The sequence below is a fragment of the Myotis myotis genome, unplaced genomic scaffold (genome assembly GCF_014108235.1).
Source record: "Myotis myotis isolate mMyoMyo1 unplaced genomic scaffold, mMyoMyo1.p scaffold_m19_p_1, whole genome shotgun sequence".
NCBI classification, from domain to species: domain Eukaryota; kingdom Metazoa; phylum Chordata; class Mammalia; order Chiroptera; family Vespertilionidae; genus Myotis; species Myotis myotis.
In genome coordinates, this window is record NW_023416313.1 from 50,540,425 (window position 1) to 50,555,107 (window position 14,683).

At 38.6% G+C, this 14,683-nt stretch overlaps 1 protein-coding gene across 2 annotated transcripts in view; it reads right to left on the bottom strand.

The window, feature by feature from the left end:
- CNOT6L (CCR4-NOT transcription complex subunit 6 like) overlaps positions 1–14,683 on the bottom strand; it is a 117,540-nt gene that overhangs the window by 102,271 nt on the left and 586 nt on the right. The window contains exon 1 of one of the 2 annotated variants that reach the window (XM_036337323.1): positions 14,400–14,546. The exons of the other annotated variant lie outside the window; for it this stretch is intronic. Coding sequence (XP_036193216.1) covers positions 14,400–14,404 — 5 coding nt within the window. The 5' untranslated portion in view covers positions 14,405–14,546. Of the gene's footprint in view, positions 1–14,399; positions 14,547–14,683 lie in introns of those variants that run through there. 2 annotated transcript variants of the gene reach the window in all.

The following is a 14,683-nucleotide window of genomic DNA, read 5'->3' on the forward strand; positions in this document are numbered from 1 at the left end:
ATAATTTTATTAACTAACTAGAGGCCCGGTGCACGAAATTCGTGTGTGTTTGGGGGGGGGGGGCCTCCCTCAGCCTAGCCTGCACCCTCTCCAATCTGGGTCCCCTCGGGGGATGTCTGACTCTTGGTTTAGGCCCGATCCCTGTGGGCAGTCAGACATCCCTCTCGCAATCCAGGGCCACTGGCTCCTAACCACTCACCTGCCTGCCTGCCTAATGCCCCCAACTGCCCTCCCCTGCCAGCCTGATTGCCCCTAAGTGCTTTCCCCTGCCAGGCTGATCTCACCCCTAACTGCCTATGCCTCGGCCCCCACCACCATGGCTTTGTCCAGAAGGAAGTTGGACATTTAGAAGATGGCTAGTTGACCCGGTCTAATTAGCATATTACCCTTTTATTAGTATAGATGTCACCCCAATAGATTCAATTAAAAAAAAATAGTAAAAAATTTAAAGCTCAAGGTATATCTATTGATGGGAACTGGCCATAACACGTTGTTAAATAAAAGAGCAAGTTTATCCCTGGCCTGTTTGCTCAGTGGTTAAAGCATCGGCCTGCAGACCTCAGGATCACAGATTTGATTCCCAGTCAAGGGCATGTACCTCAGTTGCAGGCTCAATCCCCAGCCCCAGTTAGGATGCATGTAGGAGACAACCAACTGATGTGTCTCTCTCACATGGATTTTTTTTTCTCTCTCTCTCTCTCCCCCCACCTCCCTCCCCTCTATTCTTTCTGGGGGGAAAAAAAAGTGTCAATGGAAAAAAATATCCTCAGGTGACGATTAAAAAGAAAAAAGCAAGTTTAGTCCTATCCAGGTGACTCAATTGGTTGGGGTAAAGTCTTATACACCACTCAGGGCACATATCTAGGTTACCATTTCGATCCCGGGTTGGAATGCATACAGAAGGCAACTGATTGATGTTTCTCTCTCACATTGATGTTTTTTTCTTTTCTCTTTCCCTCCCTCCCTCCCTTCCTCTCTCTCAACATATCCTCAAATGAGTATTATATTTAAAAAGAAAAGCAAGTTTAAAAACATCCAACAGTATGATTCTAGTTATGTATGTAGTCATGTAAATTCATATTGCCCAGAAACAGATAATGGTACTATATATACTATACTACTAACAATCTTGATGACAACCAGAAAATTACCCTCTTCAGTATCCTTTTATTTTTCTTTCAACGAACATATATTATTTCTAAAACAGACATGAAAAAATACAATTTGCAAAGAAGAGTACTATGACATAAATACATAGAATAGATTGAAACCAGGAGACAATACAAGCAAAGATTTTTAAATTGGGGTCCATAAAGCTCAGAAAATCTCTAAATTTGTATAGAAAAAAATACATCACTATTTTCACTAACCTCTAATTACAATTTAGTATTTCTCTCAGACCTGGACAACCTACTATAATAACAGTGACTGATTTTTGTCACTAACACAAATTAATCTTCATATCACATTATAGTTGTTACAGATATCTCAAAATATCATCTATCTACTAGAGGCCCAGTGTACGAATTTCATGCACGGGGGGTGGGGGAGGGGGCCCTCAGCCCAGCCTGCACCCTCTCCAATCCAGGACCCCTTGGAGGATGTCCAACTGCCTGTTTAGGCCCTGCCGGCCTAGTCACCCCTCACTGCCCCCCTGCCAGCCTAATCACCCCCAACTGCGCCCCCCGCCGGCCTGGTCACCCCCAACTGCACCACCCCCACCAGCCTAGTCGCCCCTAACTGCCACCCCCCCCCCACTGGCCTGGTTGCCTCTTACTGCCCCCCTACCAGCCTGGTCGCCCCCAACTGCCCCTTTCTGCCGGCCTGGTCACCCCTAACTGCACCCCCCCCCCCCGCCAGCCTGGTTGCCCCTAACTGCCCCACCCCTGCTGGCCTGGTAGCACCCAAGTGCCCCCCGCTGCCAGCATGGTCACCCCTCACGGCCCCCCTGCCAGCCTGGTCACCCCACACAGCCTGCTGGTCAGTAGTTTGGTCATCCCTCACTACCCCCCTGTCGGCCTGGTCGTTCCACGCAGCCTGCTTGTTCAGTGGTTTGGTCGTCCCTCACTAACCCCCCTGCCAGCCTGATCGTAGGCAGCCATCTTGTGAGGGCGTGAGGGTTCATTTGCTGTCATCTATATGTATCACTATTTCAAAATCACAGTAGTTATTACTCTGCTAGATCCTGTTACTTAAATGCATTAATAGACACATATATTAATATATCACAATTTGTTTTTAGATATATTCTAGTATTTCAATATAACATCTATTTTCTTTCATTCACTTAAAATCATTACTCTAAAAAGGCTCCAACATCCACCCACATCCATCCATTCATTAAAGGCAGGAAGGGAAACCAATCATGAGGATATTCTAATTATTCAGGAAGTAAGTAATTAGGAGATGAATCCAGGCAAAAATAGAAATCATTCTAATTTTAATCAATTTATCTAATACAAAATTCTTAATTTTCTTTCCCAAATTGTCTCCCGGTTTCTCAGTCATCTCTGACTTCTTCCTTCACAATCAATCAGCAAACGCTATTTTTTCTATCACATTTAACAGAAATCTATTTCTTGACTTACCATTTCATGTTTTAGCTCTTTAAAAAAAGAGACTCCCTCCTCCCATTCTGGTCTCCTCAACTCATTCTGCACACCTCAACAAGAATCTTCAATAATTGTTTTCAAAGTACCAATGTGCCCAAAATCACTCAATGTTCCCAATGTCATTAAAAGTAATATTGATACTTATGAAATTCTAGAGACACATTTACAATAACTATTAATCAAAACTATCATATAGGTATGCCCTACAAAATATGATCTAAGATAGTATTATAAAACTCAGGTATTAATAATAGAACCTCAATTTATTGATGTAAAAAAATGCAGCTCTAGAGTTGAACCTAGCTGAACCTAGTAAGAAATTGTAATTCCTTACCCACGCATTCAAACCCCTCCATAATAATCATGCTCCAATGTACCTTATCAGCATCCTTTCCACTGAAGCTCTGGAAGTTAACTGGGAGTTAACTCAACTTCCCTCTCATCCTTGAATCTAGACTGATACCTTTCTGCTAACTACATATTTGTTGATGTAATTTCTACTGTTTGCAATGCAATTTGATTATTCATTCATTTAACAAGCAATTATTAAGCCCATGATATGTAACAAACATTTAGTACATAGTTAAGCCTCTACTATGTATCAAACACTTGAGCTATAAGGGTGAGGTATCTCTGCCCTTATAAACTCTCAGCCCAATGGAAAAACAGAGACATAGATCAGGTAAACACAAGCCAATTTGTAAATGTTATGGAAGAAGAATGCATAGGGTGCTAGGGGAGCACAAAGAAAGAGCATAAAGCAAACAGTGTGTCAGCAAAGTTTCCCAGGGTAGGGAGAACCTGAGGTGAATTATTAAAGAAGTCAGTGAGGTCATAAAATATAAGGTACTGTAGGCACATATAAAGCATAAACCAAGCTAAGTCCCTCGATATAGCTAGGATAAGGAATATGTTCAAGAGAGAGGAGTAGTAAGTGATAAAACTGGAGAGGTATACAAGGACAAGATCAGAAGGAGCCTTACATATAATTCTATGAAATCTCCATTTTATTATAAAAGCAATAAGCAGCAGCAAGTTATCTCAGAAAAGTACACAGGTTTAGGAATTCCAATAACCTAAATCTGAATTCAAGCTCTGACATTTACTTGATATATGACTTTCAACAAGAATGCCTCTCTAAGCTTCTGTTTCCTCAACTATAAAATAGGAATTAATATCAATTTTGCCAGAATTCTAATAAGTTAATTCATGTAAATCTCCTACCACAGGAGTCAGCAAACTACAGCTTGGTTTGACAGCAATGAATGGCCTTTACATCTTAGGATTGTTAAAAGAAAAAGAAAAAAACAAAACTACAACTAAAACCTAACGGAGACTATAGAACAGATAACTTAATGTGATCCAAAAAGCCAAAATATTTACTATATATGGTCCTTTATATAAAAAACCACTTGTCAAGTCCTGCCCTTACACATAATAGGCAACCAAAAAATAGTAACTTATCCTTGAAGGATTTTAGATAGGGAATTTAAGCAATGTCCAATGACTTACAGATTTCTCTGGCAACAATGCATGCAAAGGAAAGAAGTTAAATAATGAATGCTGGATTTTGCAATAATCCACTAACTTTCCTTCCTTCTCTTAAGGCTAAAGGTGAGGTCAACTTCTACACCTCCTCTCTTTATCCATCCCATAAGGTTACAAACCCATATGTACCCTGTATTTTATAGCATTTCATGTTCTTTGTTGCTTACCATATTCTGCCTTCACTTGTTTGCTATTTACCCAAAGTTAAATACCCTCTATGTATAAGTAGTGTAGGAGTATTTTAAAGTCAAACATCCTGTTCTAAATATTTGTTTTACCAACACTTAAAACTTTTTATTTAACTTGTATGTCTCCTAATAAGAAGAAACAGTAATAGCTAATAACTACAGTGTTTTAGTTTAGTTTTTTTTATTACGATGTTTTCCTACATACTATTCTAAGCACTTTATAAGTATTATTTCATTTAATACTCACAACAACCTAGTAAGATAAGGACTATTATCTATATTACAAATGAGGACACTAAAGCTTGGAGAAGTTATATGAGTTTCCCAAGAGCTAACCAGATATAGAATGAGAATCACACCGTCTCAATTACAGGATTTTCATAAAGATGAATTTATTTTTTAAATTATGTATCAATATTGTTTTGTTGTGACAAACTTACCGTTCTAAGGTAAGATGTTAACAAAAGGGGAAAGTGCATGGGAGGTATGTAGAAACTTGTTCTATATTTTCAATGGTTTTTTAAGGCTAAAACTCCTCTAAAATGAAAAGTAAATTTTTCAAAAATATAGAGAACTTCCTTATCACATAAAGATGCATTCATGAATGGTGTAGGTTGTTGAGGACTTCCAGCTATTCCTTTTTGGACCTATATAACAGTAGATCCATGAGACCGCACCCACTGAGCCAGAGGAGACTCCACAGTGGTAGGTGCTGTGGGCTTAAAGCCCTGCCCTTAGCAGTTTTCATAAATTTTGTTATTAATAACTCTTACTGAACACAAACAGGAAAACAGTTGTGACTATAGACACCCACACAAAGACACTTACATGACTTATAGCTGGTCAGCTCTCCTTTACTTCCTTTGCAGCCACATCTCATACCACTCTTCCCTTGATATCATAGTATCATGCCCTACACCTCACCTCTCAGTCTTTTCCTTCTGCTTGCAAGACAAATTTAGATTACATAAAGGGAAGGGTATGGCTTTTAACAGTCCTTGGTACTTAGTAGTTCAATATGGTAGAAAATACTCATATTCTAAAACTTTTTAGTTCCCAGAACCTGGAATACAATAGCTGGTAGATAGTAAATACTTAATAACTATTAATTAATATGATAGACATGCTTTTGGTAATTAAAATTCTTGTGTTTCAAGGTTATCATTCTGTGCATAATTCACAATATATTATTTCATAAATTTATACAGAGATGCTGAAGACTGCAATAAATATGACCCTAGCAAAACACACCCTGTCTGTCAGTTTTTTTGTTTTGTTTAAATATAAACATTAAGATCATTTAACAATGAATATATATGTAAAGATCCCAACAAAGTTGAAACATTAAAGTTGGTATATACGAAGTTTAATCCTACTCTCTCAGCAGTATTTGTAACTCTAATCTATGTTACTTATTTAGGGAATCTAAGTAATTTGGGAAGAGAAGATTATGATTCTAAACTATAAGAGTATAGAGAGAGGTTCTCTCTGCAAAAGATGAATATAAGGAAGATAAAGTATTATGACTTCTATTTTGTCTCACCAATTTTTATTATTAATAAACGAAAATCCAAAATTACTAAGTATCTATTCAGTATGAATGAGTCTCTCACACAGCAAAGTGAACTACTTATTTCTTTGAAGAAAATTAGAAATAAGTTTTTATTGTAATGAGATTTTTTTAAATGACAAAAAAATTAATGAAAAGTAATAATCCTGCTACACAAGAGAATATAAACCAAAATTCTATTACCACTTTCCAACTCTGCCTTAACAGGATAATTCATAACTAAACCCGAAGTTATTTACTTCTGAGACTTATAACATGAAGGACAGAAATAAAATTTTAAAAATATTTATCTAGCCCAGCCACTGTGGCTCAGTAGTTGAGTACCGACCAATGAATCAGGAGGTCACAGCTCGATTCCCAGGTCAGGGCACATGCTCAGGTTGTGGGCACGATCCTCAGTAGGGGCCATGCAGGAGGCAGCCGATCAATGATTATCTCTCATCATTGATGTTTCTACCCCTCTCCCTTCCTCTCTGAAATCAATAAAAATGAAACAAAAGGTAATAAACACATCAATTGAAACATAACTTTACCTTGTAAAGCAAAATTTCCTAAAAAGAAAGCTATTAAATTTTTCAGAAAACTTATAAAAACAAAACCATTGATGCTAAAACATTTTGGGGGAAAGGCAGATGACTGTCAGGTTCAAAGTAAACATGGAATTCTTCATTAGCCATATTCTCAGTATCACAAAGGTTTGTTCCCTTCTTTTAAATTCTACGATTAGTACTTCTTTTTTTTTGTGTATTATTTTCTCTGCCTCCTGTGTTCCCCCTTCCAACCTAGCTATCAAACTAATCAGAACAAAACTCTCCACAGTTGAAGGTTTTCCAAAATAAACAGTCTCCACTACTCAAGAAATCTGAATTATTCAGAAAATCTTCAGTAAAGGATTAAAGACCTGCTATATGTGTGTATAGATCAATGGGAAGACAATTAGAAAGCATTAAAGGAGGAAGGAGGGGAGGAAGAACTGGGGGGGGGGGGGGGGAAGAGGGGAGAAAAGAGGAGGGAAAAGCTAGTCTGTCTTTTCCAAACAAATTAAGCATTATTACTGCCACTCATTACTGGACATAGCATCTTCACTTTTCTAATTCATATTTCATACTTACATCAAAACTCAACCCTAATCCCCCTTCATGATAAAGCACTCAACAAACTAGGAATAGAAGGGAACCTCCTCAACATGATGAGGCATCTATGAAAACCCCACAGCTAACATACTTAACAGTGGAAGACTAAAGATGAGGAACAAGACAAAGATATCTGCTCTTGACACATCTTCCAACAATGTACTAGAGTTTTTAACCCGGATAATTAGGCAAAATTATAGAAAGAAAATGCATTCAGATTGGAAAAGTAAAACTATATTTATTTACAGGTGACATGATCTTTGGTATACAGAAAATCTTACAGAATCCACTAAAAATCCACTAGAACTAATAAAAAGTTTAACAAACCTGCAAAATACAAAATCAATACACAAAAATCAATTGTATTTTATACACTTGCAATAAACCCAAAAATGAAATTAAGAAAACAATTCAATTTACAATAGCATCAAAAGTAATAAAATATTTAAGAATAAATGCAACAAAAGAATTGTAAAACACCTCTGAGAACTACAAAATGTTGAAATAAAGCTCTAAATAAGTGGAAAGATTCCATGTTTGTGAATAGGAAGATTTTATGTTAAGATGGCAATGCTCCTCAAATCAATCTATAGATTACACAACTCCTATCAAAATCCCAGCTGGCTTCTTTGCAGAAATTTACAAGCTAATTCTAAAATTCATTGGAAATAGCCCAGCCAGCATGGCTCAGTGGTTGAGCATTGACCTATGAACTAGGAGGTCACAGTTAATTCCTGGGTCAGGGCACATGCCCGGGTTGCAGGCTCAATTCCCCAATGTGGGCATGCAGGAGGGAGCCGATCAATGATTCTCTCTCATCATTGATGCTTCTATCTCTCTCCCCCTTTCTCTTCCTCTCTGAAATCAATAAAAATATATTTTTGAATTCATATGGAAATACAAGAGACCTCAAATAGCCAAAACAATCTTGAAAAAGAAAAATGTTGGAGGACTCAAGAAATCTGAATTACTAAGAAAATACTTCTTAAATTACAAAGCTATGGTAGTCAAGACAGTACTGGCATAAGGAAAATCATATAATTCAATGGAATAAAACAGAAAGTCCAGAAATAAACCCTCATATTCATGATTAACTTATTTCTAACAAGAGTTACAAGACAATGCTATAGGGAAAGAATAGTCTTTTCAACAAATGGTACTGGGACAACTAAATATCCACATGCAAAGGAATAATGTTAGACTCCCTACATCAGGCCACATATAGAAATTAACTTAAAATAGATCCAAGATCTAAATGTAAAAGTTAAAACTATAAAACACTTAAGACAAAACAGAAGGGTAAATCATTGTGATCTCAGATTAGTAAAGGGTTTTTTAAAAAATATATATTTTATTGATTTTAGACAGGAAGGGAGAGGGAGATAGAAACATCAATGATGAGAGAGAATCATTGACCGGCTGCCTCCTGCACGCCCCCCACTGGGAACCAAGCCCGAAACTCAGGCATGTGCCCTTGGCCGGAATCGAGCCTAGGACCCTTCAGTCCGCAGGCTGACGCTCTATCCACTGAGCCAAACCAACTAGGGCTAGTAAAGGGTTTCTTAAATATGACATCAAAAGCACAAACAACAGAAGAAAAAACAAATTAGACCTCATCAAATTTAGAAATTTTTGTTCAAAGGACACTATCAGGGAAGTGAAAAGATAACTCAATGAATTGAGGGATATACTTGCAAATCGTATATGTGATGAGGGACTAGTACCTATTAAATATACAAAGGACTCTTACAATGCAATCACAAAAAAACACAATTTTCAAATGGTCAAAAGATCTAAATACACATCTCTCAAAAAAAAAAGATAAACAAATGGCCAATAGGAAATGAAAAAACACTTCAAATCATTAGAGAAATGCAAATCAAAATCACAATGAGATACTACTTAACACCCACTAGGAGAGCTATGATCAAAAAGACAGATAACAAATGTTGGAAAGGATGTAGAGAAACTGGAGCCCTTATATATACACTGTTGGTGGAGATGTGAAATGGTGAGACAGCTTTGGAAAACAGTCTGGAGTTTAACCATCAAGGAACCAAATGATCCAGCATATCCCCAAGATAACTGAAAAACATATGCTCAGAAACTTACATATGCATGTTCATAGCAGAATTATTTACAATAGACAAAAAGTAGAAACAACTCAAATGTTGATCAGCTGGCATATCCATCCAATAGCATATTATACAGCCATAGAAAGAATGAAATACATAACAGAAATGAACCCTGGAAACAAAGTGAAAGAAGCCTGTGATAAAAGACTACATAGTAAGATTGCATTTGTATGAAATGTCTAGAAGAGATAAACAGTCAGAAAATAAATAATTGATTACCTAGAAATAAGAGTTTGGGAGAATGAGGAGTAACTTTTAAAGAATACAGGATTTATATTTTAGGTGATTAAAATGTTCTAAAATTGTGGCGATGGCTGCACAAATATGAATACACTAAATACTACTGAGTTATATAGTTTAAATGGACTACTTCTATGGTAAGTGAATTATATCTCAAAAAAGCTCTTACCAAAAACCTTTTTCTTTAAGTAGTCCGACCTACCCACCATTCCATTTTGTTACTTCCTCTCAGAATATCTATAAACAGCTTATACTATAGTGACCTGCACTTGTTTATTGTTTTGAAATCACTAAATTGTTTTATCTCCCTTACTCACAAGGGTTTCTTCTACTTCTTTCATACTTCGCTTTAGAACTGAAATACTAATGGGTATAGAATGGGCCCTCAAATAAGGTTTTTAATTCTTAAAATACAACATATTCGAAATATTTACTAGGAAGAGGTTAACCAGACCACTCAAAAATCTTTTTTTGGGAAATACAGACATATATAAAATTTCCCAGATTCCTAACCAAACTCTTCAAAAGAAAAATAAGTATAGGTGGACCAGAGAGCTGAGGTTTCACTTTACAAGAATCCTAGGCATTGAAAGAATAAATTGTGATTCAATTAGAATTAAAGTTGTTCAGAAATAAAATGCATTTAATGTATTAGAGATTCAATGTTAGTACAGATAAAGAAAGTTGTAGTATTTTCATCATGAAACAGGAGCACAAGTTAATAACTAAGCTTTTGCTGTTTACTTGATTTTGTTGTTCTTTCTGATTAAGGCTAACATGTCTTATAATTACAATGACTTTAAAATTACAAAAACAGCAAAGCAAACAATAAAACATAGTAAGGTCAACCGAAATGATATTTTTTTAAAGTATAAAGTAATAATAACTATAATGCTCTATATATTATATATACTTTCTCAACAGAAAAAGAAAATTCAAAAATGCATTTCCCATAAAATTATACCCCAGAAACTGAAATTCAGAGTCAGCTGATTTCAAAGTACAAAGAGAAACAACTCAAAACAGTCAAAATCCAGTACACCACAATGGCAATCAATAACTGGATACTAAAGGAGAAACTCACTAAAGATTATTAAATACAATTACAATGTTGTCTCAGCTTTCTGTATCTTTAAATCACTGATTTCAGTTGGCATTCAAAATCCCCAATGAAGAAAGCTCCTGTTCCTTCCTCCTCCTCCTCTGGCTCTACACCTTCCCTTCTCTTCCCCTTGCCCCAATTTTATTCTTTGAACATGGAAAGCAATTTTTAAGTATTATAATTCATTTTAGACATAATTTCATAGATATGTGCTACCATCTAAAATAACCTCATGAAAAGCCCCAAGCTGTCCACTATGCAGAGACTATATTCTCATCTTCCTTGCATTCAAGTAAGACTCGGTGACAAATCCTCACCAATGAAATGTGGACAGATGTTTGTCACCTTAAGTCTGGGGATTCTAAAGAAATGGTCTGTGGGTAATAGGCAGAGCTAGGAGGCCTTAGAGCAGTGGTTCGCAACTTTGGCTGCACATTAGAATCACCTGGGACTCTTTTTAAAATCCTGATTTCTGGGCCTCATCCTCCGGAAATTCTGTTTCTTTGTTACTAATGTTGTGGCCTCACCCCATAACAAATATGAGCAAAATATACACTTATATGTATTAAGCCACTGAAATTCTGGAGTGTCTTTATTACCCCAATTAGCATTACCCAAAGTAATACATGCACAAATTCTGAAGTATTTTAATTCCCTCCAAGTAAAGACATTTTATAAGGGATATTTTGGAAAGATTGTTTAAAAGCCCATTTAAGTAACATTTATTGTTAAAATCTAAACAATCTGGCACTTTGATTTCGATGTAATGCAATTCCTTTGGCTTAAACAATGACAGCATAAGCAGTTCCACTATTAATAACAAATTTCACATGTCTTAATATATTAGTTCAGTATCATCTACTTTCATATTGCTGAGAAAATTTTCCCAAATTAAAAAAGTATGAAGTGCTTTAAATTTTACTAGATTCATAGTATCTAGTAAAAACCAAATACCTAGTTAACAGTAAAATTCTATTTTATTTTTTAAGGTATTAAAAATTACCACTTACACATTTTAAGGTAAGAATTCTTCCTTTAAATATAACTATATGGCAGATGGTTATAGTTGTTGTAAATCCGCACCCATCCATAACACACTCACTTTAAAAAATCATGACATTTTGCATTCTAATAAACTTGTCTCTACTACCTTTCACAAAAATCCTTCACAAATTTATTGAAATTTCTGTGCTTACTAAGTGGTTAGTTTTTTTTGTTTTGTTTTGTTTTTTTAGCCTAACTGGTTAACTTGCTACTGGTAAATAAGGACATTACAAACTTAAACAATGAAACTTCTACCATATTCTGTTCACCCTGCCTTCACCAAAAAAAAAAACAACACAAAAATAATTTCTTTAAACTCTGTTGCCTTTGCCTTAAACTCCATGTCATTACTTTTTCCACAATACAATTAAAATTAAAAGGACAGCACATTTACTACTTCACACTGGGTAATAAAAAATATTAAATTATTAAAGTTGATAGAGGATTTTTGCTTTCATTCAGGAAAATATTCCAAGAAGTTTTATTTACCAGAATCAGTCAACATAAACTAAAAGAATTACATAGCAATATTTGTGGCACTTATACTATGTAGACCTACATAAAGTAAACTCTAGTTCTTTGATCCTTTTTAATGCTTGACTGTATGGGAACATGCATGTGCTACAAACTTAATTTTTTTCCCAGGGCTACATTAACAAGAACTCATAAAAAGAGTAATGAGACAAATCTTTATCATGACTTTAACTAGAGGATTTTAGCTAGATGAGCTAACTAGATACAAATGGCAAGATGGTGGAGTAAAGCAAATCAGCAAATAATTATCCAAATATCATTTATACTTAATTCTGAAATGCATTGTACACCTACTGGCAGATCTCTCTTTAGAGGCCCATTTGAAAATATGAAAAAATATTAAGTAAGACTATATAGTCTCTATAAACTAGTACACAAGGTATTTTAATGAATCTTATTTCTAGAAAGAAAATAATTCTAAAATACATTTTAAAAGTTGTATGTATATATATACCTTATGCATATCAAAGGACTCTGAAATGTTCTATTGCTTTGATTTTTAACTTAGTTACATAATAGTGCTCTCAATAATTAAAAGAGTATTTGTACTTATGTTTTTCAATGCCATAAGGACTGCAGGTGAAGGAACTAATATTTAACTAAGCATCTACTATGTGTCAAACATATGTTACTCATTCTATCCTGAGACAACCTTACTAAAAATGTATTATCTCCTTCTTGCAGTTGAGAGAGATTGAAAGACATTAAGTGCTTTGCCTAAGGCCAAATAGCTAAGAAAAAATGTCACAGTCGGGAATTCTGAAGTCTGTAAAACAAATCTCTGTTCCATTAAACTATGTGTGTTGTTTTTCCAGTAATGGCCACAGAAAACGGCCCTCCGCCCCCCTACACCTCAACCACCATTCTTACCCCCACCTCCCAGTGAACGGCATGCAACATTTCTCTGTGAGTCCAGGTCAGAAAGGACCAATCTCTGGCCCTTATATAGAGAAAGCCTGCAAGGGTCGAATCTATATCATGACTTTAACTAGAGGATTTTAGCTAGATGAGCTAACTGGATACAAATGGCAAGATGGTGGAGTAGATAAAGTAAATCAGCAAATCATTATCCAAATACCATTTACACTTAAATCTGAAATGCACTGTACACCTAACTGGCAGATCTCTCTTTAGAGGTGCATTTGACTTACACTACTCTCAAAACAGCTTTTCAAGAGCACACTCTAACAACCGGGGCTTAATCTAGGTTTTGGAGACTGGGAGGGAAAGTGTGTTTACGCACAACTATCTTGATTGACAATGAAGACACCTAGAGGTAATAAGGCAGCATCTCCTGAATTTAAAAGGTAGCAGCGTGCTCCCAATGGGCACAAACTGCTCGGCTACACTGCCAGAACCCAAATCCATCTCAAGAGCCCAAGCTAAACGGGCAGCGGAGGTGAGGATGACAGCTCCAGTAACTTCCTCTTCCTCCAAGGCCGCCTGGGCTCGGCGCGTACCCGCCTTTCCCCCTAGGAGGCAGGATCAAACAATTTCAAATGCACAAAATCCACCCAATCTCGCCAAACCACAGGAAGCTTCCATTTCTTCCCTCGCCTCTCCAAGAAAATGTTTATCTTTAAAAAAAAAAAAATGCATCCATGTTTTATCAACCATGAAGTATTTGCAGCGAAAAATGAAAACAGGGACTTAGTCCCTCCACACGGCTAAAGGGATCTCGGCACCGCGAATTCCCGAGGCGACTGCTTTGATTCACTTTCCCCCGGGTCCCACCGCCGGCCGAGGAGAGCGCCCGCAGGCAGTTCCCAAGCCAAACGATGCCTTCGGCCGCTCCGCAACCGGTGCGCGCCGCCGCGGACCCTCACCTGCCCGGGCCCGAGACGGCGCCGCGGGCCGGAGTCCCGGGGGGCCGGCGGGAGGCGGGCGGGCGCCGAGGCGGTTAGGCCGCGCCGCAGGCCAGGACGCTTCCTGCCGCGGCCGCGAGATCAGAGGCGCGGCCCCGACCCGCAGCCCTCCGCCCCGCAGCCGTCCGTGGGCCGCACACTCACCCACCCGGCCCGGCGCCCGCGGAGCCGCTCTCACCTGCGAGGCTCCCAGGCCCGGGCCACCAAGGGAGAGGGACACGCCACTCGAGGGTCCCAGCCTCCCGGGCCCTGAGCGCCTCTCCCCCGCGCCCCCCCGCCCCCCGCCACTCCGCGCAAACACACACACCCGGAACCTTTGACAGACCCGGGCCAGCCCGACACACACCCACTCCCGGTGGCTCCGCGGGCCGCCACCCGCCCGCCCAAGTCCCCACTCGCACCCCCACGCACGGGAGCCTTTCTCCCACCTCATCTCCCCGGGGACGCGCTCCTCTTCCCAACACTCGGGAGTCTACTCGGGGGCGCAAAAACACTCGACCTCCTTCCCTGCCTCGGGCCCAGGAGGAGCCACAGCAGCCATTTCCCCGCGGCCGGGGAAACTCACACGCGCGCGCGCGCGCACAGGCCCCCACCGAGCTTCTCCCCGAGCCGCGGCCGCAGACGCAAACACAAACAGCCCCGGGCGGGCCTCGCTCCCGCCCGCCCCGAAGGGGAGCCGCGCGGCCGGCGGGGCCTGGACCGAGCTCGCGGG